Raw genomic sequence first — 27,016 nt, forward strand, 5'->3', positions numbered from 1 at the left:
ATTCAAAAGTATAATTTTTAATGTTGTTACAGAAAAAAAACCACAGAGTTCTTAAAGGAATTTTTTGTAATTCTAGTGCTAGCTTTGTTTTTATTGCCTTTCTGGCTTTTGAATACCTTTGAACAAACTGTTAATGCTAAGGGAATGCATCTTTGTACATCATTAAAGTGGTGGAGCATGCGAATGGAAATAGATAAGCTTCTTGATAGGTAGCCTGATAATAACTGAGTGTTTAGTCTAACTAACACTACTAACTTTATAATTGATAAAAACTGAAACAAAGAACAGGAATTGAAATGGGGACCAAGAATCCCGTGAATGCTGACAGGCTTCATGCTCCTCAAGAACAAATGGAATCTTTTAAACCCTTCTTAGTCTCCATCTGCTCTGAATCCCCAGGACTGCTTTTTTTTTTTCTTTTGGAAATCAAACACTCTTCATCCAAACCCTGTCCTGCTCCTGAATTCTTCTAAATTTCTGATAGCTTCTTCGAAGATAACCTAAATCAGTTTCAAAAGAGGAATAATAGTATGTTTTGCTTGCATCAGACTTCTGAAATCTGTGGTTGTTGCAAGATTTTCTTTCATGACAGTCTTTCTTCTTAACTCTCGGTAATGGCATTAAGAATGCACAGAATAAAGAAAACTAAGATCCTTTCCATGATATCTCTGTTTAATCCATGTTACTGTCATGCTCAGAGCTTACCAGATGACAGTGAACTCCAGCAGCCTGTGAAGTCAACTGAAGTCTTTGAACGGTTGGCATGTAATGAAGCAGTTGAATTCAGAGAGGAAAATGCACCTAATGAAAGCAAGATGGATGTGGAATATATGCAAAAAGATAACTCTTCAGATAAAGCTAAGCAAACAGAAAATACACTGGAAATTCACAGAAGAAAATTACACAGAGATGACAAAACCGAAGGTGATAGAACGTTAAAAAAAGTTGTAAATCTCAATGATCAAGAAAGTAGCAGTAGTGGCAACAGGGAAAATAAGCCACATACAGAGCAAGATAATGTAATGTTTTTTGGTAATCAAAGTAAAGAAGACAAAAATGATAGAAAAGATTCCATTGTTTCAGCTGAGATCTCTGTGAGTGTGAATAATTATCCTGGTGAAAGGTTAAGTCAGCAAGTTGTTAACGGAGAGAGACAGAAAATAGAGGGAGTGTCAAAAAAATTATCTAAAGTGGAAATAATACATGAAAATAAAGAAAAAAGTTATTCAAGAAAGGCAGGGAGCAGTGTTCCAGCAAAGGAAGGATATGAGATGCAATCAGAAACTAATTTTGAGCTAACAATGAACAACGATGAAGTTATTACAAAAACTGGAGAGCATGCCCAGAGTATCAGCCCTCACAAACAGCAACATTTTTCAGCAGAAACATTTTCTGAATGTCAGACTAAAGAACATTGCTTTACAGAAAGTAGTAGCAACACTACCATGAACTCTGAAGGTAAAGAGTTTCAAGCGTGTGGTGAAGAAGTTGACTCTTTATTAGGTCTAAGGGATGCAGTACCTTTAGAGAAAGTTGCATCTACTTTCAGAGAACTGGGAGTGCACAATGGAAGTGAAAAAATGAAATTAAGTCTGCAGTCTGTGAGTAATCCAGGTATTTCTGGTAGTGTTGAAAGGGACGCAAAGGAACTGCACAGAGCATCTCTGGGTAAAAGTTACGTCATAAACCAAAATGAAACTGTAGAAAAATCACATCTAAATCAAAATGAAGCCAGGAGTGCAACACAAGAAATTTTGGCTTTTTCTTCAGGAAATATTTTGGAGGATCAGCATTCAACAGAAGTCTCTCAATCTAATCAATCATTGAATAGCGATCCAAGTTTCAGTACAGAATTGTTGAGAAATGCACCTGACCTAAATTCCCTCTCAGAAACAATTTCTGGAGGAGATAATCATTTTCCATTTTCAGAACATGGATTAGCAAAAAAGGTTTTGAGTCACGAGGAGGAAGTAAGTGAGAGAAAAATATCACAGGGTAAAATTTGTGGTTTGGACAACATAAATACAAGCAGGAAGAAACTGAGTGGAGAGGACAAGTTAGAACAGGATCAGAAAGGCGAAGATTTATTGCTAGTAGCAGAATTGGACAGTCAGGATAAAGGTCATAGCACAAAGGTACCTGGAAAAACCACTGATCTACAGAGAACATTCTGTGAAAACACAGGAAACAAAGACTCACTTGAAAGAAGAAAGGAGACAAAGATAAAAGACAGTGGTAATGAAGATAAAAGGAGCACAACTATAACTGAGGTACCGGAGTTGTTATGCAATGCAAACAGAGAAGTTAAATTAAGAATGATTCTAAACCAATCCAAATCAACATTTGAATCTCAAAATAAGTCAAGGTCAAGTGATTTAAAATTGATTCAATATAATTTAAACAATGAATATACTAATGATATACTAATTACTGTGCATTTTGATTTTTATTTTTTTTTTTAGTTTTCATAAATTTATCCATGTTTTATATTACTATTTAATTGTCATCCTCTTCTCCACCCAGCTGATGCTCAGCCATGCCAGTTAGAAATAATGGAAGCTAACAAGATTTAATTTGGGACCGATCTGTATTTTCAGTTAGTTTCAAGCATAATGCATTCGGTTTAGTGCCTACAAGAGCATAAAAAGAGATCGGATAAGACATCACAGTAAATGTTTTGTGTTGGCTAGGATTTGTTCAAAATTGACTGTTTGGAGGGTCAGGGAAAATACAGAGTGAAATTGAAGAAGCTGCCTTTGCATTAGCCTTTTAGGAAATTAGTTTCACATATCATGTGAAGAAAAAGGTAAATCTGCTAAATTTGAACTACAACATTTTGCTTATTTGAAAATATTGCTATAATTTCCTTCCATGCCATGTCTGTATGATCACAGGGATATGGGTGTGTTCTTACCTCATGTTAGCTCACACTAGGTACCTAATGTGCTAATTGTGCTAATGAAGGTGAGGTATGTACGGTTTCAACTATATTCTTATGCATTGCTTCTAAGAGTTTGCCTTTACCTGCCAACATGTGGAGGCTACTATCTGGTTTTCACTAGGATTTTTGTAATACCATGTTTATATTCTAACTGTGTCTACACCTCAGAGCAGCTGTTCTCCTAGTCCCCCAGCTGAGACAGTGGATGTGTTGAGACTGTGGAGCACAGTACAGAACAGAGATGTATTGGGGGATAGTTCCCTTCGTGGTCTTGACGCATCTTGACTCTAGCTCTAAATGCTGTTTCTTTTCTTGGAGATATCCAAACTTCTTGTGAGGTACTTTTGCTTGTGAGCATAAAAAGCTTCCTCCATTTCTTGCTGTACTGATCCAAAAGCGGTACTTTCTGCTTGGGAATTCTTGTGCAGTGTTTGGCTCACTGTTTGCTTTACATATTTGTTTGGAGAAAAAGCGTATGCAAGCTGTTTGACTCTGCTAATCACTAAGAGGCATCTGACTGAAGTGAGAGGCTTCAGGACTTCTTCGTTATGCGGATGTCTCTATGAAGGGTTTCATATTTGGCTAATGGTAACTTCCTGAAGCTTACTGTTTCAAGAGAAGGTGATGGTGGTGGGAACTGCTCGTTCTACTTTCTGGATGTACCATGTAATACGAGTAAGTATTTTCCACTTCGCTTTTAAAAGAGCCTAATGTTTCACATGCTGTATTAGAAAAACTACATTATAACTTGTCGTATTTTTCTACAGATATTAAGGAAGGAGGAGGCATCAGTGCGTGAGGCTTATTCAGATCTAATGGCACAGCAAAATAGCACGACTGATGAGAACAGAAAACTCATGGGAAAGGTAAAAGCACTTGAGGAGTTGTTGGAGGATCTGAAGAAACAAAAATTCCAAGTGGAGCAGGAACTCCCCAAACTGAGGGAAGCTGCAGAAAATGAGCGGAAAAAGCAGCAAAAGGATATGGAAGAGATCTGTCTTCAGAAGACCAAGGCTGAGCAAGAGGCAAAGCAGTGTCGTTTAGATCTAGAGAGCACTGAGAAAGAGAAAGCAGATGCAAAGCAGGAGTTGGAGTGTGTAAGGCAGCTTGTTTTTCAGGCAGAGACTCAAAGAAGTATACTGGAAGAAAACCTCCGAGCTTTTCGAAACCAAATAGAAGAAAGCACCTTTACCAGAAGAAACCTTGAAGAACATCTGAGAAGAAAGGATACTAATCTTCATGATTTAGAGCAACAAAAAAAATCCCTTATGCAGGAGCTGAAGAAAAAAACAGAAGGAGAAGAGAAACTTATGAAACTGATAAAGCAAATGGAGCAAGATCTTGAGTGTAAAGGGAATCTATCAGAAATAAAGCTGAAAGAAAAAGAGAAAACTGAAGCCAGAAGGAAGGTTGTTGAAGGCAGGTACTCTGTAACGAGAGAAACTTCCCTGGCAACTTACACAGCTGGGCAAAGCAGCCAGTGTAAGGCTGATTCTGAAATTACAAGTTTCCAGAGGAAACAAGAAGCAAAAATTGTAGAAGAACTAAAGCAGAAGGTGGATGAACTAAATCTTGCTAACAAGAAAGCTGATAAAACTATTAAAGACCTCAAATATGAACTGAATGAAATTGAGCTTCAAAAATCATCAACAGAAGAAAAGTCTCGTTTATTAAAAGAAAAATTAGATGAAGTCAATAGTGAACTTAAATGCCTAAAAATTAAGTTGGAGGAAAAAGACCAAGTAGAGCAGGGATATTTGCAACAGTTGAAAGAACTGGACAAACAGTTACATAGAACTACAGGTAAAGCTGAAGAGGTGATGCAGGAAGCTATAGATCTTAAGAAAATTAAGATGAACTATCAGGAGGAGCTGAAATCTGTTCATCAGGAAAAGGCACATCTAAAAAGAGAAGTAGAGGAATTAAGTAGATCACAGGCAAAAACTGAAATCACTATCAAACATTTAAATTCACAAATCAGTTCTCTTCAAAAAGAGAAGCTGGCAGCTGAGCACAGAACACAGTCGTGCAAAGGAGAAGCAAGTAATCTTCAGGACAAATATAAGAAAATACAGGAAGAATTGCTTCAAAAAACAAAAGTAGAAAAAGAGTACCAGCATGAAATCCAGATGCTGAAGAATGAATTAGCCAAAAGTAATCATGTGTCAGAAACATTGAAACGAAAGATAGAGGACCTTAATAAATGGAACACTGAAACAAAACTACTAATGAAGCAAATTCAGTCTGAGTCAGAGAAGATGACTTTGGAAAAACAAAGTATTCAGAGGAAAAATGATGCGTTAAAAAGCCTAGCAGATGGTTTCAAAGAGCAACTGCGTACAACAAATGAACAATTGCACAAGCAAACAATAATGGAGCAAGAATTCCTATGTAAAATCAAAAGTCTAGAAGATGATCTAGCAAAAACAAAAGATTTAGCTAGTGAATATAAACAAAAATGTGATAAACAAAGTGCTTCCACCCTAACCATTGACCTGGAGATTAAAAATCTAAATGCCCAAATGTGTGCTCTAACTACGGAAAAGAAAATGAGTGAACAGAAAATACAACTACAGGAAGTTCATATACAAGAACTAAGTAGTAAATTAAAAAAATTACAAGATGAACTCCACCAGAAGACTCTGGATGAACAAATGGCACGCAAGAAAATGATTCTGTTTCAGGAAGAATCAATCAAGTTTAAACACTCTGCAGAGGAATTTAGGAAAAAAGTGGAAAAATTACTGGAATCTCATAGCAACACAGAAAAGGATATTTCTGGCATAAAACTAGAGTGTGTTGCTCTTCAGCAGGAAAAGCATATGGCTGAGGAAAACATCATGTTGTACAAAAAACAGATTGAAGATCTGCAAGAAAGGCTTAAAAAAAGTCATGAGCAACTGCAGCAAGGGAAGCATGCTGAAATGGACTATCACCAGAAGTGCAGGAAACTTGAGGAAGAGTTGGAAGTGCAGAAGCGCTTGGTTGAGGGCTTGAAACAGAAAATGGACTTGCAGGTCAAGGAGAGTGAACACAGATTTCTTTTGTTTCAGAATGAAGTTCAGCAAAATAATAAATTCAAAGATTGTGGATTTAACTTGAGCTGTGAGAGAAGAGGGAATTACTTGAATGACACCTCAGCTAGAGAATTTGAACAACTTCTTCCACATGCAAAACCTCACTCACCTTTGTTCAGGCAGAAACAGGAGAGGTCAGGCTTTACGACTGGTCAAATAGAAGAAAATACGCTGTATGTGAGTGCTGATGATACCATACCAAAGGAGGTGCAGTTCCAGATGTCGAGAATAAACCAATCACTCGAAGATGGAAACCCACAGTCTTTTACAGAGTTTGTTTCTCAGACGAGTACACAGTTCCAGATAACTTTTGATAAAGCAAGCGAAATCAGTGGAACATCTGAAAGAGACAAATTAAGAAACAGGAACCTACACAGTTCCAGACAAACTATTAGGCCTGGAGAAGACATGAAACATGAATTAGGATTAGTAAAACTGCATCCCTTGGAGGTATACACTACATTTTGTGAGGGTTTGCCTTCCTAATACTGTTTTTTACTACTCTATTTCATATTTTTAGTTACGCTTTACACTGTTCTGTATTCTCTTTCACGTTTCATATGTTCTTACCTTGGTGAAGGGTACACCTTCATTTTCACATTATACAAGCTTTTCATTAAATCTTTGTGGCAGGCTCGTTAATATCTATGAAACACTTTATTTTTCATGTCTTGTTGGAAATAGAAATTCACATACACTGTTCATCATTACTGGTTGAAATGAGCTTTGATTAACAGTGGTAAGTTCACATAGTAACAACAAGTGTTGCTTAGTCTACTCCTATTCTCGTTGCTGAATAAATATTTGAAACGGTGAATGCATTTTAAAACTCCAGCTACCTATATTTCTGTGCTGTCCAATGCTAATAGCAGCTCCCCTTTCCAACATGCTCAAGTTCTCCCTTTTGTTGCTCTGGTGGTGGATTTAGGAGTGGATTATGTACAGCATAGTTCTGCAGATCTGTTTCTCACTGTGCAAAATTCCTATTTACAGATAGTGAAGAACAAGCAGTATGACATGCATGTTGAAGTTACAACATTAAAACAAGAAAATGACAAGACTTTTGGTAATGAAGACAGAATGTTTGAGGGATACAAAACATCTGAAGGGTTTAGGAGAGACGACTTTGCAAAGATGAATTCTTTCTTAGGGGAAGAGATTTTGAGAACTGCTGATGATACTCAGTTGGAATATTTTACAGAGGAGTACGATGATATTAAATTTCAAGGTCTCCGACATGATGTGACTGCCAGACAGTTGGCTGAAGTTAAACTTTTAGACAGACTTACAATTGAGGAGCTCCGTTCTGGGCAGAAAACTACTAATGATGTTCAGAAAAGTCTTGAAAAATTTTTAACTAAACCTACAGCTATAGCTGGGCTGTACCTTGAATCCAGCAAAGAAATAATCTCTTTTGCTTTAGCGGTAAAGAAAAGAATCATAGGGAAAGTGTTGGCATTAGCATTTTTAGAGGCCCAAGCAGCTACTGGTTTCATCATTGATCCTACGACAGGTCAGAAATTCTCTGTTGATGATTCAGTCGGTATGGGGCTGGCAGATAATGAATTCAAGAGTAGATTGCATGAGGCAGAGAAAGCTGTTTTGGGTTATTGCTGTTCTGGTAAAGTGCTATCTGTGTATCAGGCTATGGAAGCTCGACTTGTAGAAAGACAAAAAGGTAAAAATATCCTTGAAGCTCAAATTGCAAGTGGGGGGGTCATTGATCCCGTAAGAAGTGTTCGTGTACCTCCAGAAACTGCAGTGCAGCTTGGCTTGCTTAGTAACACAATTTTAAAGTTTTTGCATGAGCCCTCTAGTAATGCAAAATGCTTTCACAATCCAAATAACAGGAAAGCTATGTACTACTGCGATTTGCTGAAAATGTGTTTGTTCAGTGTAAGCAGTAAATGTTTTCTGCTTCCAGTTGGTGAAAGGAAAATAAGCAGCCCATCTGCAGAGAAAAGTCATAAAATTTCTGTAATAGACATCAAAACAGGAGCTGAAATGACTTCTTATGAGGCTTATCAGAAAAAATGTGTTGATAAAGCTACATATCTTGAGCTTTCAAAACAGGAATTTGATTGGAAGGAGTCTACATGTTTTGACTCAGATGGGAATTCTTTTCTTTTGCTTACTGATCTTAAAACTGGTGTACAGTTTAATATCGAGGAGACCTTAAATCAGGGTAGAATTGACAGAGCAGTAGTCAATAAATATAAGGAGGGTTTAATCACAATTAATGAGTTTGGAGATATTTTACTTACCAGTTCACAACCAAATAAAGATTTAAGGAGTCCTATTGCAGGATTTTGGCTTTCTGAAACCAATGAAAGAATTCCAGTTTTAAAAGCGTCGCGCAAAAACCTGGTAGATAGAGTTACTGCTCTCCGGTGTCTTGAAGCTCAGGTTAGTACAGGAGGCATAATCGATCCATTTACTGGGAAAAAGTACAGTGTTTCAGAAGCTCTACAAAGGGAGTTAATTGATGATGGTTGTGCCAAGCAAATTCAGCAGTGTGAACTAATCTTTACTGGGATCATTCACCCCGTAAGGAATACAGTTATGTCAGCTGTGGAAGCTATGAGTGTAAATGCCCTAGACAAGGAAATGGGTATGCGCTGCCTGGAGTATCAGTACCTGACTGGTGGGTTGATAGATCCAAAATCTCACTCCAGATTAACAATGGAAGATGCAATTAAGAGTGGTGTTATTGATGCTGTCACAGCTACGAAGATGAAAGATGAAAAATTGTATGTTAAAGTTATAACATGCCCCAAAACAAAGAAGAAGTTAACCTACAAAGAAGCTTTAGAGAGAGCTGTTTTTGATTGCCACACTGGACTACGATTGTTAGAAGCTGCTCAACCCATGAAAACGGGCATTTCTAGTCTATATTATGCTTCATAATGGAACAAGACGTTAGTGGTCGTTTGGGGTCTAACTTAAAGTCAATTCAAGTCAAGGAAAAGATCTATGACTATTATGAAAAGTTATAGATGGTATTGTCTAATGTAGTCATGAGTTGCTTTAAAACTAATTAATATAAGCCACTAATTAGTATAAACCAGTAACCTGTAATTAGCTATTACTTTTCATAAAGTTTATTTTTTTAGGTAAACTTAGGTAAACTCCTAATTTCAAAATGCAGACTGTATTCAGTGTTTACCTGAAGGCCATATCTGACATAGCGTACATGTAGGTATTATAAAACAGAAGTTATACTGAGGTTGGTGGAGTTAACATGAGTGTGAAATACGTACATTTAAGTGAGATGAGAATTCACATTTTTATATTAAAAACTTAAAGAGATTTCCCACTTTGTGAATAAAGACAGTGCAGTATTTCATACAATGCACTTACTTCATTTAATATTAAAAATCACTTTGCAAATATAATTTATTGTACAAAGGTGAAAAAATACTATAGAAGGGCTAAATCTGCAGTAGAGTAAGCGCTTAATGCATAAATAGTTTTTCCCATGATAGTATTTCATACATTTTAAAAGGCTACTCACATCACAAAATTGCATATCCATTTTTTTCACACTTCAGGTAACTTTTTTGATATGTTTTTTCAAAACTTTAATAGGGAAATGAATTACTATTACATATCCAATTAATAAAAATACCATTGAAATAGAATGTCTTCATTTTTACTTCTTCAAGGTCTTCATTTTATTTGTGGAAGCACTTCATTTTTACATGAAAGTGCTTAGATGTGTTTTCTAAGTACTGCTAAATTTAAAACTACTAACAGGTCATGTTACTATTAAAAGATATATGTATTTTTCCATGCAGAAAAAGATGAAATGTGTCAGCATTTTACTTTTATTGTCCTTGTTTCTGTAGACATAGAAGCAATGTATTCTTCCTAACTGTAATTTAGTAATCCGTGTTCATAGATTATAAAATACTGGTATCCTGTGTTGGCTTTAAATATCCATACCTGAGGGTAATGCAAAGGCAGCAATTCAAAGATAGTTTATGTGCAAATGTTGTTTAGATTTTATCTGCTGAGTAATGGCTGGAAAGCTATACTTTTTTTTTACATATCAATCATTTTATAATGAATGTACATGTATGTGATTAAGCACCATAATCATAATTACAAATCTTTTGAGGAATTATTCTCTTAATGTGTATAATTATGTGGCATTTTTGTTCTTACATCAAAGTGTTGCATAATGCATATGGTGATAAATAAAAAGAAATTGCTTTACGGTTATGTGATGATACTGCCATTGTGGTAGAATTGTGTTTCTATGGATGTGAATGTTAAATATTCCAACAATTTGCATTTACATGTTTTTTTTACAATTCGTGGTGCTTGTCAGAAGTCAATGGAAGAAGAAAAGAAGGAACATGTTGAGAAAGCTGGGGATTTGCTGAAATGGGTGTCAAACCTAAGCAAGACACTCAGCAAAGAAGGAGGAGAAAAGGCTGAAAAGACAGATTTGCCTAAGCAGCAGGTACATAGATGTGTTTTGGTAAAATAGCACTTCCCCTTTTTATTTTTTTTGTGTTGATTAAAATGATAAAATATTCCATAATTATTTTTTTTCTCCAAATCACCATCTACACTTTACTAAGGATGTAATTTCACGTTTTGTTGTGAGTGGAGGATTGGATAAATGTTCACACAAACACGTTACTCAGGAACAATTGCAAGCTGCCTTTCACACTCCCGGAGTGTGATATATTCTGACAGTACAAAGTCTCAATTTAGAGAACCTATACCCTGCATACCATAATCCAACCATTGTAGAGGGACAATGCATCCTGGCAAGGTGGCACTTTGTAGGTCTGCTGCCTGGTCCTGACATAGTTCAGTGAATGAGCCTGGTGAATTCTACCCTAGCACCAGGAGAAAGTTGGCAGGAGGGGCCTGTGGGCCAGGTTTGTTTTTATTTGCTATTAAAAAGTTATCTTGAGGGGTCCTCTTATGGTTTGGTTATGAGATGGTAGTTGAAACTCTTTGAACAGATGCACGCTCCTCTTCAAATCTGCTGCCTTAGGGAATCCAGAGGGTGTCAGCTGGGCCCTCTTTGCTGCCATGCTAGTAGTCCACAGGCTGCTGGAGGGGCCCATCATGCCTTCTTTGTATTTGGTAGGTCTGTTGTTGTGCACAGTTGTTACTCTGACCGTGCATTTACATTTGTGAAGTTTCATGTCATTTCTAGTAGCTCCCCTGCCAGGTTTGTCACACAAAATAGCTTAGTGACACCTAAAAGGATTTCCACAAGTGAAGGCCCACCTGCCCACTTCACAGCAGAGAAATGAAGCACTGTCTTTTACACATCCCTCAGATGTAGGCTGGATATGTAGTCATGCAAACATGATTTTGGCCCGTCTTTTAAGCCGCCTGTTCCTGTGTTTTTATTTTGGTCATGGGCACTGGTGCCAGTTAGGGGGGCAGCATGTACAGGAGTCAAGCTTCCCATCAGGCAGGATGGCAGCTCTGCAGCCCCCACCTGCCACCAGTCCCAGTGTGCTGCTTGTTCATACAGGCTGTGCGCACTCTACTACCAAAGTGCAGACCTGTTTGAGGCACTAGTGCTAGTTCTGTTAGCGACAGAAAACATTCAGTTCTGGTCTTCTTATACTCTTGATGGCTTTGATGAAAACCACTTGTCAGCATTGGGCCAGTGTCCAGCAACTTTGAGCATTTCAGTCTGCCATGGTGACTACAGGTAGCATCTTCCCTGTTCAGCTTTAGCTATTTATGTATTTATTTATTTAATATTTAGCTGTTTACAAAATAACCTATGAGTTAGCAGCCTTGGCTTCCTCCTGCCTATGGGCGGCAGCCATTTCCTGAGGGTGTTTCCATTACGGCCTATGAGGTAGAAGGCACCTTCCAAAGGTGCCTGGTTTTGTCTCCACTCCTAGTACAGGTGCCTAGACAAGTTTTGTAAAAACTCGGTAACTAATTTTTTATATATTTTTTTGTTTTGTTTTGGTAACTAATGTTAGCTGAAAAATGTTTCGCACAGATGCCTGGGGGCTATAGAGTGTAGCCCTAGTGGGAGGGGAAGCTGCTGCCAGTAGTGGCACAGCGCAAGCAGGAACCGTCATGATGCCAGTGCCCCAAGGAAGGGGGAGCCCGTGACCCCACCTCATCCTGCTCATATCATCTCATATTATGCATACTGTGCTTGCTGTCTGTGTTTTTGTTCAAGCAGCATGAATAGTGGCATTGTAGGTCACTGGTACTGAATGTAAAGGGAGACTATGTTGAAGATCAGTTGTGTCCCAACCCATGTGAAAACAGGACCCAAGCCCCTTACTAGCATTCACTTACACCTGCGTTGAACGTACTCCCAGCTTGTTAATGAAGTCCTGGACACCCCTCAGTACTGTCTCTTTGCTTAACCAAAATCAAAGGTAGTGCTTTTGTCTGAAGAACTGAAGGCAGTTTCTCAGAAAACTTAAAAGATGAAATTCTTGCAAGTTCCTCTGTCAGAACTAGTACGTGAGTGGGGATGACACAGAAATGACAGGAGGATATTAATAAATATTTTATATTTATTAAAATTTCAATAATTCATTTTTTCTAAGTAATACTGCATTTGTGTCTGTTACAGAATTTCATGAAAGTCTGTGGCCTTCTGCTATTTTTTTTTATTTTTTATTACTCTTATGGTAATGCACAACTTCTTGATCATGACCATTGTATGCATATCTTTGTAAATTTGCTTTAAACTGTACCAAATACTAAGTGGTTTTAAGTGCTTAAGTTTCAAACAATAACATTCTAAAATAAATTCTGTTTGTCTCACCAAATAGTTTTCCATCTCAGGTTATTTTACCAAAAGACTTAGTGTAATGACTTATCCATACGTATATGATACAACTTAATTCTAAGAACAGTCCCTACTAGTTCTAAGAATAGCCCCTATTTTTAATAAAAATTTCCAGTTCCTTTGCTGTTGAGTTTTGTTGTACATGGAAATATTATGTTGTTTGTTTGTTTCTCTTTTTATACAGATGCATAGTGAAGTCTTAAACAGAGGTTGTTTATTTTTCAGGTTTCCCTTGATGAAATGTCAACCAAGAAGGAACAAATAGCTGAAGCTCTGCAGACTATTCAAGCATTTTTAGCTAAGCACAGTGACAAGTATGCCATTTCTATGCTTTTATTTTTCAAATAACATAAATTACTGTAATCAGCATATACTATTTGCTTAAAAAGAAACCATATTCTCATGTGACAGAGTCAATTGTGCTATATGTAGACATACAGGTGGTTATTGTTCTTCTCTGTTTGTTTTATAATTTTGACTTCTCATTCTGGTAAAACCTTGATTTGGTTTTATTTATTACAATAATTCTGTTATGTTTATGCACCTCTGGTCAGCTTAAAAAATGTTAGATTGTAATTTTAATTTGAAGTCAAAATAATTAACAAAACAGTACTACATACTATATATATAACAAGTTTGTTTCATTTGCATCTAAAATCATATTATTTAAGATAAATTGCTGGGATAATTCATGTCTTCATTGGTAATAAGTAGACAAAGGCACATGCAAATGGTAAATGCCTTAGCAAAGGCATTTAAAGTAAATTGTAGATGATTTTAACCTCTTGTCCAGAGTAGCTATATATCTTGAACATCCTCTTAATTAAACTATATTTTTTCAGACTACTTTTATAAATCTTCTCCTTCCACCTCTCCCCAACCTCTCACTGCCCCCCCCTTTTTTTTTTAAGTTAAAGGTAACCTGATCGCTCCCTGCAGCTAAGGCCAATGGCATCCTGTGCTGCATTAGGAAGAGCGTTGCCAGCAGGTCAAGGGAGGTGATCCTCCCCCTCTGCTCAGCCCTGTTGAGGCTTCACCTGGAGTACTGTGTCCAGTTCTGGACACCCCAGTACAAGAGAAATATGGAGCCCCTGGAGCAAGTCCAGCGAAAGGCTACTAAAATGATTAAGGGAGTGGGAGTATGTATGTACGAGGAAAAGCCTGTTCAGCCTGATTAATGTGCTCTAGGGGACCCTGCCTGAGGAGGGAGGTTGGACTAGATGGTCTCCAGAGATCCCTTCCAACCTTAACCATTCTGTGATTCTGTCACAAGTTATCAAGAGATCTCCTTTCCCCTTTTTTATTTCTGTTTTAATAGAATGACAGATGAAGAGAGGAATGAAATGGAAAAACAAGTCAGATCCCTTCAGGAGAGCTACAGCTTATTATCCAATGAAGCTTTGAAGCAGCTGCAGGAAGCACAGTATTTGGATGATGAAAAGATGGAAGAAAAGGTAACAAGATGGAAACTCACATTTCAAGCTTTCTTGAGTGTTACTGCATGGTTGTGGAACCATACATGATGAGTAAAAGATGAAGCTGTAATTAACAGCCTGTGTGTAAAGGAACTTGAGATTTAACTGACTGATGGTTTTGTGTATTTGGTATAAAATACTGTGTGTTACCTTACCTGTGCATATGAATATTCTGCTCATCAGGGTGTGTTTTTTTTGTGAAGAGTCTTAATAATGTGTGCCTTGCATGAAGAAAGATAAACATATCATTCATCTCTTAACTCTTCTCTTAAAAGCCATTCTTTGACTGCTACATAAATCTGCGTTTGTGCTGCAAAAAGGACACCATAAAATAACATGTTAATCTTTCCAATATATCACTCAGAAGTGTCCCAGAAGGGATCTACTTTCAGTTTTTCTTAAAATTTATCTGGACGTAAATATGGGAGTACATAACGTTAATAACTCTGAGACACTGCAAATACATTTGTTAATGGATCTACAAATACATGTGTTAATGGATCTCAATCATAAATATGGGATTCTCAAAAAAATGTTGCAAATGAGTATTCTCATATACATTTATGGGCAGCGTCTGTGTAATTAGTTTAAATAGTGTTGCCAAACTGACTTCATACTTTCCATGCAAACTAAATGCAGTATTTGGTGCTAGAATATCTGGTTCCATATTGTTGAGCGTATATACAGAAGTGCTGTATGCTGTAAACATGAATAGCATGGTTGTTTTGAATCACGTACTGTTTCTGAATATTCTAACCTTTCACAGACATTTAGAGCATGAAAATTTGCCTTTCAGGTACATGTTCTGTTTGCTCACTCTGCAATCATCTCTTCTATTGTCTTTCACTAACCCTATTTATGTATGCAAAGCATAGGTTTTCAATTCACAGATGCATGTTGATTTTAAACCTTTTATCACATCGTGTGCTGTTCAATGACTGACATAGATCACTTGCGCGTTTGAGCTGCTAACATTCACAGCATTCATCCAGTGCTGGTAAGTACACATTTTTATGCTTATCATGCATTCAAAAGAAAAAAAAAAAATAAAAATATTAAGATTTGTCTAAAAATAGTGATAGCTGTTCTTTTATATTCCTTTTTAGGTGAATAATGTCATTGCTGGTATCATTGACCAAACAACTGGAGAAGTCCTTTCAGTTTTTCAGTCTGTTCTAAAAGGTTTTATTGATTATGACACTGGAGTTAGATTGCTCGAAAATCAGCTGATCCTCACTGGAATCATTTCTCCAGAATCAGGAGTATGTTATGATTTGGAAGAAGCTAAAGCTCATGCCTTAATTGATCAGCAGACTCTGTTGCAGTTGCAGGAATTAAATAATGCAAAGAAACTTATTTCAGAATCATCATTATCAAACCTTCCAGTTGTGTCAGCTTTAGAACAAGGTCTAATTTCAGAACCTTTAGCTATTAAGATTCTTGAGAATCAGCTTTCAAGTGGGCACTTGATTTTGCCATCTACTGGAGAGCACCTGACTTTGCAGAGTGCTTTCCAGAGAAACCTGATTTCTCCAACATTATATGCAAAGCTTCTGGAAAAAGACACTTGTAAAGATCTCATAGACCCTAACTGTGCTGAAAAGATTTCCCTTGAACAGATGGTTCATAGAAGCATAATACATGAAGAAACAGGGTTAAGACTCTTACCTGTGAAACCACAAGAAAAAGGTAGAATCACATTCAAATGTGGAAGGAAGATAACTATTTTGAGGGCAGCCCATGAAGGACTCATCGACCGGGAAACAATGTTCAGGCTGCTGGGGGCTCAGATGATGTCTGGAGGTATAATTGACCCTGACTCAGGGAAACGACTGACTGTGGAAGAGGCAATGAAACAAGGGATGATAGATCAGGACACCGCTTGTGGGATCCTCACACATCAGGTTCAGGCTGGTGGAATCCTTTGTCCAAATTCAGGCCAACGCTTGACTGTTGATGAAGCTGTACAATGCAATTTAATATCATCAACCAGTGCACTGCTGGTATTAGAAGCACAGAGAGGCTTTGTTGGACTTATATGGCCTCACACGGGTGAAATATTCCCAATATCAACTTCTTTGCACCAAGAGATGATAACAAATGAGCTGGCATTCAAAATACTAAATGATAGACAGAAAATAGCTGCACTTTATATTCCAGAAACTTGTGAAGTACTCGGTCTAGATCAGGCTGCACAGTCAGGGTTAATAGATATGAATACTGTGTCTGTTCTGAACAGTGTGATTTTACCAGATAAAATGCCCAGTGTAGAAGAATTAGAATCCCCTTGTAAAAATGTTGCAAAATGGTTATCAACATATGAGCTCTTGCCATCTGTATTTCATGACTGTGAGGAAGAACACGAAGATTCTGGCACACAAGACCCTGTATGTCGTAATACAGATCAAGCTAAGAAGTTATTCATATCTTATCTGATGGTAAATAGTTATATGGATGCAAACACTGGAAGAAGACTTTTATTGTATGATGGACAACTGCAAGAAGCCATCAGTATGTTGCTGGAAGGGGATATTTCTTCGTACAATATTGATGAAAATGAGTTTAGCCCTAAAGGAATTAATCAAAAGTCAGCTGACGATGTCCATTTTAGTAATATTGCGGGCAATGTTCAAGGTGGTCTTTTAGGTGTTGAAAGCACTTCTAATGACAGAAAGTTAATTCAGTTTGATGATTTAGGGAATGATAAATGTTTACAGGAAAAAGATGTCCATGTGTGTAGATCAGATGTTTGCAATACTAGTGGTACTGAGCAATCCGAATATGCACAGGAGATGTTGGTAACTAAACCTCCAGAACTTAGAAATGTAGAAAGTAGCACTCAAAATTCCACGGACAGAAATGTGCTCAAAGGTCTTCTGGAGGATTCTGAGTGGATGCAGGTAGAGCTGTGTAAGCATAATGATCAGAAAGCAAATTCAGGAAACATTGAAGGATTTCTTCTAAATGACTCAAATCCAAATCTTTTTTCAGAAACAGGGAAAGAGGATATTCTTTTGGCAGACAGTCTGTGTAAGGAAAACAGTAATGATAAAACCTTACAAAAGGCCTCGAGTGTGACTGACTTGTCAGATAGTAAAATCTGGAGAGACGTGGAAAGGTGCATGCAATATGAGCCTCACTTACTAGAAGGTGACAGTTTTAGAATGGTGCTGGATAATGGAAAGAAAGATGACTTTCAGAGGAATTTTGGTTCGTCTATCAGTGCAGATACTGAATATAGGCTTCCAGAAGAATCAGAGAGCCGATGTGGTCACACGCTACAATTAGAAGATAATGGATATAGTGAGCAACCTCTGCTGGGCTCCACTGATGTGCATAACAGGGCATCCCTAGAGGACCATCCCTACAGACATGGCAGGCCGTGTCTGGAGAGTTGTACTGATTTGCCACATAAGCTTTGTCTAGAAGATGGTAGAGACATACAGTGGACGCCTTTGTTGGAAAGCAATACTGTTACACACGACGGACCTTCTGTGGGGGACAGTAACAGCACAGCACAAAGTCTAGCAATAGAAGAAGGCGATCTGCCATTTGACAGGTTATTACCAGGTAGTAGTTCTGACTCATCACTGGAAGGCAGTGATAGCATCCCACAGTTGGAAAGTAACCACTTGGAGCATGAATATGGTGAGGTAGCCTCTGAAGGGGACAGCTCGCTGTTTGATGATGATGACGACGATGCCTACGAAACTCCTCAGGTTGATGATGATGACAGTGATGTCTATGGTTCTCCACAAATTGATGATGACGAGTCCTATGACACCCCTCAAGGTGATGATGATTTTGATACCTTGCAGTTAAGGGATGTTGATACACCAGAGCCAGAGAATGTTCCATTGGGAAAAGAGGAGGGCGGTGGTCTGATAGCTCTGGGAGAAGAGAACAACTCTTTTCAAGAACTTCCAATTAGTGCTGGAGAGAATGGCCATTACTTAAGGGATGTAAATCTGATAGGTCTACCTGACAGCATAAATACAGCTTCTGCAAGGGCTGAAATGTTGGAAACAGTCCTTGAGGAGGAAAGGGAAAGAACAGGGGGCTTTGGAGAGAAGCAAAAATTACCAGTTACTCTGGAGAGTGAAGGAAGAAAGGAGGAATGCCTCACTTCTTTATTGAATGTGTATGAAACAAACGTACAGCGAGACAGAAATGAGGAAGATGAAATGAAAGCAGAAAGCACCTCCAGTGAGGATGAATCTGAAGGAACACAGGAGGAGGAAGATTATGATTATGACTGTATTGATTATGATAGTTACGACGACTCTGATACTGATTCTGACAGTGATGAAGAAATGGATACTTTTTACTCACACCATCAATGTAAAAACAAAGATGAGCAGCTGTTAATTTCTGTAGGAGACATAGAAAATAGTGATGAAAATAAACAGGATATTGATGACTTTTGCTATTCTTTAGGCCACCAGACAGGGTACAGTTTGCAATTCCAGTCCAACCATGGCAATAGAAAACTGTCCTTGGGAAAATGTGAAACTTCATCGGATGTTTATGGAGAAAGATGTGTTGATGTCACATGTACAAGCAAAGAAGAAAGACAAAAGAAAACAGAAAATGAATATGGGATTTATGTCGAAAGTAAACACATGTCACAAGATCCTACAGAGCATATTTGGTCTGAAAATACCTTTGACACTAAATGGATGTCCTGTAAGAGTGAAGAAAGCAATAGAACACAGATTCTTGATGATACTATGACATCTGACATTAATGTAACACCATTCCTAATTACAAAGCAACCTAATGGTGATGATGAAAGTACTCAGACGAATATGCTTCTCTCCGAATGCTTTACTGATAGCATGAACAAAACCAATAATACTATGCCAATATTACACTCAAGTCATGGACAAAGACAAAGAGAAGCAGTATTTGCAGAGAAAAAAATATTAAATGACATGGCTGGTATGGAACAACTAAAGGCAAGTTCATCCCAAAAGGACACTGAATTCCTCACAGATGTGCCTTATCCAAGTGATGATAGCTCACTTCGTGACCAGGTAGACCCAATTACCAACAGGAAGCATGATCAAATAGGAGAAGGTTTTGAAATTCGTGCAGAAAATAAAGATAGAGAAAATATTATAAAGGAATGTGATATTATGGAGCTAAGTAAAAGTCCCATACTTATGGAAAGTCTTGGGGAAATATTTGATGCATCAGCAACTAAGGCTGATAGAGAAAATCCTAATTCAAGTAAAGAAAAAGTAAATATTGGCCAGATTTTGCCCGACATTGGGGAGACAGTTGTCTGTCAAAGTACTGACAGTGTTCATAAAGACATCTCAGAAAACAGGAGTAGCAGTGATAATGAACTTACCCTTACAAAAGCAGGTGCTTTAGGAAGCACTGAGGATGCCAAAGAATCAGGGGATGGGATTGTTGTGCTACCTTCTGGGAATCATACACATACCACTGACGCTTCTTCTGCAGTTCTGAGCAGCGTAGGGGCTGACTTGATTAATGTTGACCAGAAAGAATATGAAGGGCTGAAAAACACAAAGGGTGAGTTCCTGTCCAGTGAGACTTCTTCCTTTGAAAGTGGTTTCAAAAAACAAATGTCCATGGAATCATTACAAACGGAAATAGGACCTTGCAAAGATTTCCAAGTAAAGAAGGGCTTTTCACAGTCACCAGAAGTGTCTGACACACTAATGGAAGACTTAAAGAATATATTACAAAGGAAATTGAAGGTGGGACATATTTACTGCAAGGAAGAGGGTGAACCCCTAAGTTACTCTGATACCAAAACTCTGATGCAAAATTTACTTGCAATGGTTAGAAGCACCCAGCCTGGAAGCAGCATGTCTTGTGAGTCAAATCTTAGTCAAACAAGCAGCACTGTTAGAACAGCATTGATGGTTACTGCACCACGCACAGAGCCGAAGGACAGCGATGCTCTTTCCTTACTCTGGCCTGATTGCAGAAGTCCTGATCTTCTTCGTGATATCCTAAAGCAGGAATCCTGTAAGCAAAAGATGGATGATCCAAAAGAAATGAAGAGTGAAATAGACCAAGAGGTGAAAGGTCCTGTTCCAAAACTTAGGACTTCTGAGCTTACGGAGATTTTTCAAATGTCATCTGGAGATGAATGTACAAGCAAGTTAGAGGAGCTGATAAGTGGTTTGCTTACGAGCTCACAGGTTGCTGGCATCACCACAGGACATGAAGGTAAAGGCAAAGTAGATGGGCTTTGTACTCTTTTCTCCACAGAACAACCAGAGTTTGGATCTGAAATTCCTAAAGAGAAAACATTGGCAGATGACATAGCTGTTGCTTGGAAAATTGACCAGGAGCATGAGAAGACAGACAGCCTTTCCAAAGGTGTTACTGAACCTGCTTACAAAAGCAAAGAAGCAGTCCTAGCTGACAACCTCACTAGCATGGTAAGTAACAGCAGCTGGTACGTGTTATGTTTACTGTGTTAAAGGAATTGCATGAATCCTTCTAATTGCTGGAGAGAATAATTAAATTGGAATAATGGTTACAAAAATAAATAAATAAATTTAAAACAATTTAAAAGGATTTTTATTGCTTATTTTTGGTCTGCCAATTTGGAAAAACTTTTCTTATTGTTAAAACCCATTTTTAGGTCGATGGAGTACAGAAATGTTTCAAGTTAACAGAGAAAATGAGAGAACATTTGACGGTGCTTCAAGAAATGAAAAGCCACCTAGATAACCAGAAACCTATTAGTAGCAACCTGGAAATACTAAAAGAACAATTAGAACAACTAGAGGTCAGTAAAGTGTTCTTTATGCTAGCACTTCAGTGATGGGAGCTAGAAAAAGACCTCAGACGAGGGGAAAAAAATGTGAGATTTCAAATATAATTAAAATAAATCAGATGTAAATTTCTTTCTTGCATAGTAACTTAATGCATTGTATATATATTCTCTTTGCAGTCATTTGAATCTGGATTGGCTACCTTTGCAATTATCCTAAAAAAGGATACAAAGTTGACAGAAGAGTTTTTAAAGTTTAATCACAAGGATGTTCCCCAAGAGAAACTTCAAGAGCTAAAGATAAGCTATGACTATCTGCAGGAAGCATTTTTGGTGGTCTGTGATGCATCTTCAAAACGAGCAAAACAAATAGTCTGTGCTATTGACTCAGAAATGGTATGTTTTTATCACTGTACATCTGTATATTTTGTCTTGCTTTTCTTAAGGTAGTTCAGCTAAAAAAATAAGGGTTTTGTTTTATCTGAACATAAAGTACATGTATGATTCCATTTAACATGTGAATGAAAATGTGACTGGACTCTGGGGGCATAAATAAATACACAATTTCCCTTTCTAGTCTAAGCTTGCAGAATCACATCAGCAACTTTTAAGCAAACTCCAGAGATTTTCGGACTGGATCTCAGAACACAGTAAAATCGTGAATGACTTCACAGTGAATACTAATGACATTGAAGATATGAAGCAAAGTTTACAACTACTCAAAGTATGTATTCTTTATAGCAGATATTGGTGCTTCTAGCAAATGTTACTTCTTGTTACGAACTTTTAGCTAGTTTTTGTATAGCTGCTCATTAACCTCTATTGCTTAATCAGACATTTAGAGCTCATTACTTAAGAATACAATTACTCAATGATCCATTAGAAAAGTATTATTGATTTGCTTTTTCTCCTTAAAATTTTTTGCAGTCTGTCTTAGTGAGAAGATTATTGGTTCTCCTTATATTTGTTGTAATAAATCTCATCCTTTTTTGAAAATCTAGTTTATGTTACAGATATTTTAATTATTACAATTAAATCTTTAAAAAAAGATCTGGATTCTATACTAAAGCTTAGCTACCTTCCAAATCAATTACATGTAAGAGAAGATGGGTAAAAATAAAAATCCCCTTCGTTTCCCACTTCGTTGAAATGAGTTATGAAAAACAAATCAGATCAAGTTTTTAGTGGTGTTCATACAGTATTATACTGTATGTATATATTACTTCTGTATGTATGAATGTTAAAAATGACATTATTTTACTGTGCTTTAATGGTGTTCCAGTATGTGTTATATTGTTGTAAAGGCTGAACAGGATGTAGTTGTGGGCAGAATTTGCCACACTGCTGGAGACAGGGCTTCTCATTGTGGAGTGAAGAATGGAAACACTTTAAAGTAAAAATGTTACCATTTCTATGTCTTCAGATCTAGAATCTAGAAAACTTAAACCAAAGCTGCCATTTCAGTCAGTGCATGCTCGCCTTAAATTCTTCGGTGTTGAAGGTCAGCATGTTCACAGACATCCATGAGAAAACAAAGAGATTTTCAAGATCATCCTATTTATTACTTGCACATGGACTGTGCCAGAGGCAAACCATACACAAATTCAGAAACCCTTAGTGGAATGTGTCAGAATGATCCTTACACATTTTTGATTAACTGTGGCTACAATGTCTCTCAAAAGCATTTTGGAACAAGGGCTAAGTACAGAAGATAGTGGTATTTATGTTTTATTTGTACTGAATTTGTCTTCCTTGCTAGCCATTTCCTTTGTCTTTATTTACAGAACGCTGCTGCAGAGCTTGGCTGTACAAAAATGCAACTGGAGTCCACTGCGTTTGATGTTCAGTTCTTCATTTCTGAACATGCCCAAGATCTTTCTCCTAATCAGAGCAAACAGCTTCTGAGGCTCTTAAATACCACCCAGAAATCTTTTCAGGAAGTACAGGAAGCAATAACATCTCAAGTGGAAAGTTTAGAGACTCAGTTAAAGGCAGCGCAAGAGCTGGGTGATCAGAAGGTTTGCCTTTCTGTGTAAATGCGTGCTGAGTGTTTTTGTCTATGGATGAGGAATTTTAATACCAGTATGCACTATTAAGTGTATTCTTATCTTCCTGATTTCACTACAGATACATTCATAGTTCTTCTAAGATGGTATTGATCTGGTGAGGCTTCACCTCCAGTACTGTGTACAGTTTTGAAGTCCACAATATAAGAAGCATATAAAACCATTAGAATGTATCCAGAAGACAGAGATGGTGAAGGGTCTAGAAAGGAAGACATATGAGGAGCAGCTGAAGTCACATGGTTTGTTCAGCCCAGAGCAGAGCAGGCTGAGGGGAGGCCTCATGGCGGCCTGCAGCTCCCTCACGAGGGGAGCGGAGGGGCAGGCGCTGAGCTCTGCTCTCTGGGGACAGTGACAGGACCCAAGGGAACGGCATGGAGCTGGGACAGGGGAGGGTCAGGTAGGGTATGAGGGAAAGGTTCTTCACTGGTCAGGCACTGGAACATGGTGACCAGGGCAGTGGTTGCTGCACTGAGTCTGCCAGAGTTCAAGAAGCATTTGGACAATGCTCTCTCGGTTTGATTTTGGGGTGTTCCTGTGAGGAGCCAGAAGTTGGAGTCAGTGATTCTTGTGGGTCCCTTCCAGCTCAGGATATTTTATAAGTCTCTAAAGTTTGGTGAATTGTCATTTTTGCCTTTCATTGTTACAATCAGAGGTCACAGGAACAGCATATTAGATTATGGACAGGTGCAGTTTCAGGCATTATAATCAGTTCTTTTAAGGATTGTTTAAATGAAGCAGTGAACTCATGTCCTCTTCTGGCTGCAGCTATACTGATGGAGAAGTTTACTATTCCACCACTGCTTCTCTCTTCTGTCTTGCTGACAATTTTCTTTTCCTTTGATTTGCCATGTCATCTGCTTGTGTGATCTTTTTTTTAGGTCTTTATAGGCAAGTACCAGATTTGTTTAAATCTTTGCTACCATAGCTCATTTTGACTGAGACAGATTAGAGAGACAGAAATATGATTAAATCAGATCTGTAATTCTACGTATGGGCATTGAGAAGCACCCTGAGTCAAACTGGTACAGTTACCTCTTCAGCTGGCATAGCTGCAGCTGGCAAACATAGGCCAGCTTCGTAGTCGAAGGCTGACAGATGCTGCTGCGTAACTACATCTCCTCTTCTGTCACAGAAGCACAGTGAAAATTCAGAATTGCCACCTCATCCCCCAGTTTATGCACACTGAAAGGTGTTTCAGTATTCTGAGGGCTTTGTATCGCTTTACCATTCTAAAAACGTTTGTTTCCATCATGCTTTTCCAAAGAAACGTAAAATAGAAGAGAAACATAAATACTTTTATAAGATGTAGTAACAGTAATGTTTCTTGCATGTTTTGTTCTTTTCTATTGCTTAAGAAGTCAGCATTTTCTATTCAGGTAACATATTATGCATACCAACAAGAGCTAACTCACAATCACAACTAACCTCTGTTTTGATATCCTTTTTGCAGAATTAATAGTGGTTATCACAGGTTTCAAGCGGTTAAGAGACTGGATTTTCACTCCTGTCGTTCGGAGATTTCATCTTTCACATATGTGCATGGCCAGACTCCTATTGGGCAATTCCATCAAACATGGTCTCTCTTACTTACAACATATTTGAGGTTTATCCATACCTTCTATATGTTCATCTTGCTCTTTGTACCACTGCTATCATGTTTACAGCATACTTTTAAAAAGATTGCTTTGCAATATTGGTGTTCAAAGGTTAATTCGTCTTAGAGTATCTGTTAGTTCTTATAGTGGGGAAGTTTTTGTTTTATCGTTCAATTCTATTTGGCTCTAATATAGGATGTGGCTGAACGGCAGCAGGAATGCAAAGAGAAACTGCAGGAAATATGTGATTTGCTTAGACAGACTGAAAATCGACTCATTGGACAGCAAGAGTCTCTTGTTATTGGAGACAGCAAGGCTGAGCTAGAACAATACCAGACCAGACAAGAGGTACGTACAATTCTAGTTACATAAAGTAAAAACGACTAAGTGCAGAGGAGAGTGACTAGATTACCTTGTTGAATAAAGACTGGAGTGCTTTTACCTGCTTAAAAATTTGAAGAATTTTTGCACAAGGCGTTGGTTACAATTCTGTTTTTTTTTTTGTTTGTTTGTTTGTTTTCTAGTGATACTTGCACTTCCCTTGGTGTCTTTATGTAACAGAGTACTTTCAGTTTGTTTGCTTTCCTACTGAGACCTTGCCTTTTAGCATCATCTTCTGCACATTTTTTACAGTGTATATGGGAAAAAAATAACTGAGCTGCTGAAAGAAAAAAAAAAGTGCTTGTTCCTGGAGCAGAGGAAGTTATAATAAGGTTGATCAGAAAGATCTGGTGAATAATGTGTTTACTTCTATTTGCAATCTTTTTTTTTCTCAAAAGGAGATACAAAAAGACATGAGAGCAAGTGCCCAGACATTGGCAGAGATTGTGAAAAATACTGAAACCTTCTTGAAAGAAAACGGAGAGAAGTTGTCACAAGAAGACAAGACTATTCTTGAACAGAAACTGAATGAAGCTAAGACAAAGTGTTTGCTCCTTAGCCAGAAGGCAGAAGAGTCCAAAAAAGAACTGGATAAGGCTATGACAACAGCAATTAAACAGGAAACAGAAAAGGTTCTTAGGCAACCATTTCATACTTTTATTCAAACTTTTTATATGTTTTACGGGATTAGTCTTGCAATTTGTTATTGGTATACTGAGGACAGATTAAGTATTTAATTTGGGTGACTAATAAACTGCTTTCTGTTTTCTTTATAAAATAAACAGCAATATATATGCCAATTTTTAATGTTAATGTATTTTAAATTGTCTGTTTGCATATGATATAACGTAGTGCCTTAAGAAGATTTCTGAACCAAAATAATTTCATTGTAGGTCGCAGCCATAGAACAGCTGGAAGAAAGTAAAAATACAATAGAAAATCTCTTGGATTGGTTATCAAATGTGGATAAAGAAGCAGAGCACGGTAGGAAATTCAAGCAGGCGATAGAACAGAATGGAACGCACTTTGAAGAGGGAGATATGAAGGTTTTGGAAGGAGAAGAGGATGATGTCAATGGTAATCTGTTGGAAATAGAGCAAGACATTGAAAGTCAAGTGGATGGACTAGTAAAAAGCACAGAAGATAATCTGAACCAGCAGTATCAGAAAGTCAAGGTGCTGTTACTGTATTTACATTTATGTGCTAAACATGTCAGTCTTCATTCAACTTGAGTGAATTCAATCACATCCTTTCTGAAATACATTTTGGAAAGGGCACTAGGAAGTTAGTGATGTGCAGTGATAGGAATTTCGGTAGTTAGAATGTATTGCAAATTTGTCAATTCTTCAATGTTACTGTGGTTGATTACTGCAAAATAAGAAAGAGCATATTTTCAAAGGCAAATTCTGAGAATTCTGATGGTGAGTCAATTATTTTTAAGTTTTATAGTGAGAAATTAATGCAGTGCAGTCATGTTTTAATCAGTTCTACAGGTAATAAAATGCAAGAAGCAGCACCATAAATTCACATTCTTTATGAGATTTTTTTCAAAAATCTTTGTAGTAGCCAAATTTAATCCCCTGCAGTTCCCTGTGAATACTGATTACAAATAGCTACAGATAATAGTTTGCTGAAATTGTACTCTTCACTTCTTATCCCTTTCACACATTGGAAAGCACTATTTCAGGGCTTCAGAGGAATGAGTTAGATAAAACCACAGTGCAGCATTTTAAAAACAGATTTTCCAGGTAAGTTAATTGGAGGCATTTAAAATAATTGAGCTCAATGTTATGGCCTTTGTTTACTTACAGTTGAGCAACCGAAAACTTTCATATATGGTTTGATGGGAGTATAGCTAAAACTGGTAATGCTGATAGCTGATACTATTTTGGATTTCCTTTCTTATTAAAAAAACGAAG

General features: G+C 37.6%; 1 protein-coding gene across 43 annotated transcripts in view; it reads left to right on the forward strand.

Annotated features, from left to right (window-relative positions):
• DST (dystonin) overlaps positions 1-27,016 on the forward strand; it is a 297,166-nt gene that overhangs the window by 171,039 nt on the left and 99,111 nt on the right. For 18 of the 43 annotated variants that reach the window (XM_038176486.2, XM_072036332.1, XM_072036328.1 and 15 more), the window contains 12 exons: positions 3,709-6,468; positions 10,352-10,486; positions 13,046-13,134; positions 14,139-14,274; positions 15,402-20,717; positions 20,924-21,070; positions 21,236-21,451; positions 21,633-21,779; positions 22,840-23,073; positions 24,912-25,064; positions 25,496-25,729; positions 25,991-26,272. In XM_038176486.2, coding sequence (XP_038032414.2) covers positions 3,709-6,468; positions 10,352-10,486; positions 13,046-13,134; positions 14,139-14,274; positions 15,402-20,717; positions 20,924-21,070; positions 21,236-21,451; positions 21,633-21,779; positions 22,840-23,073; positions 24,912-25,064; positions 25,496-25,729; positions 25,991-26,272 — 9,849 coding nt within the window. Of the gene's footprint in view, positions 1-698; positions 2,271-2,336; positions 3,617-3,708; positions 6,469-7,011; positions 10,243-10,351; positions 10,487-13,045; positions 13,135-14,138; positions 14,275-15,401; positions 20,718-20,923; positions 21,071-21,235; positions 21,452-21,632; positions 21,780-22,839; positions 23,074-24,911; positions 25,065-25,495; positions 25,730-25,990; positions 26,273-27,016 lie in introns of those variants that run through there. The other 25 variants (XM_038176493.2, XM_038176500.2, XM_072036348.1 and 22 more) reach the window with 6 other exon arrangements.

Source organism: Anas platyrhynchos, chromosome 3 (genome assembly GCF_047663525.1).
Source record: "Anas platyrhynchos isolate ZD024472 breed Pekin duck chromosome 3, IASCAAS_PekinDuck_T2T, whole genome shotgun sequence".
NCBI classification, from domain to species: domain Eukaryota; kingdom Metazoa; phylum Chordata; class Aves; order Anseriformes; family Anatidae; genus Anas; species Anas platyrhynchos.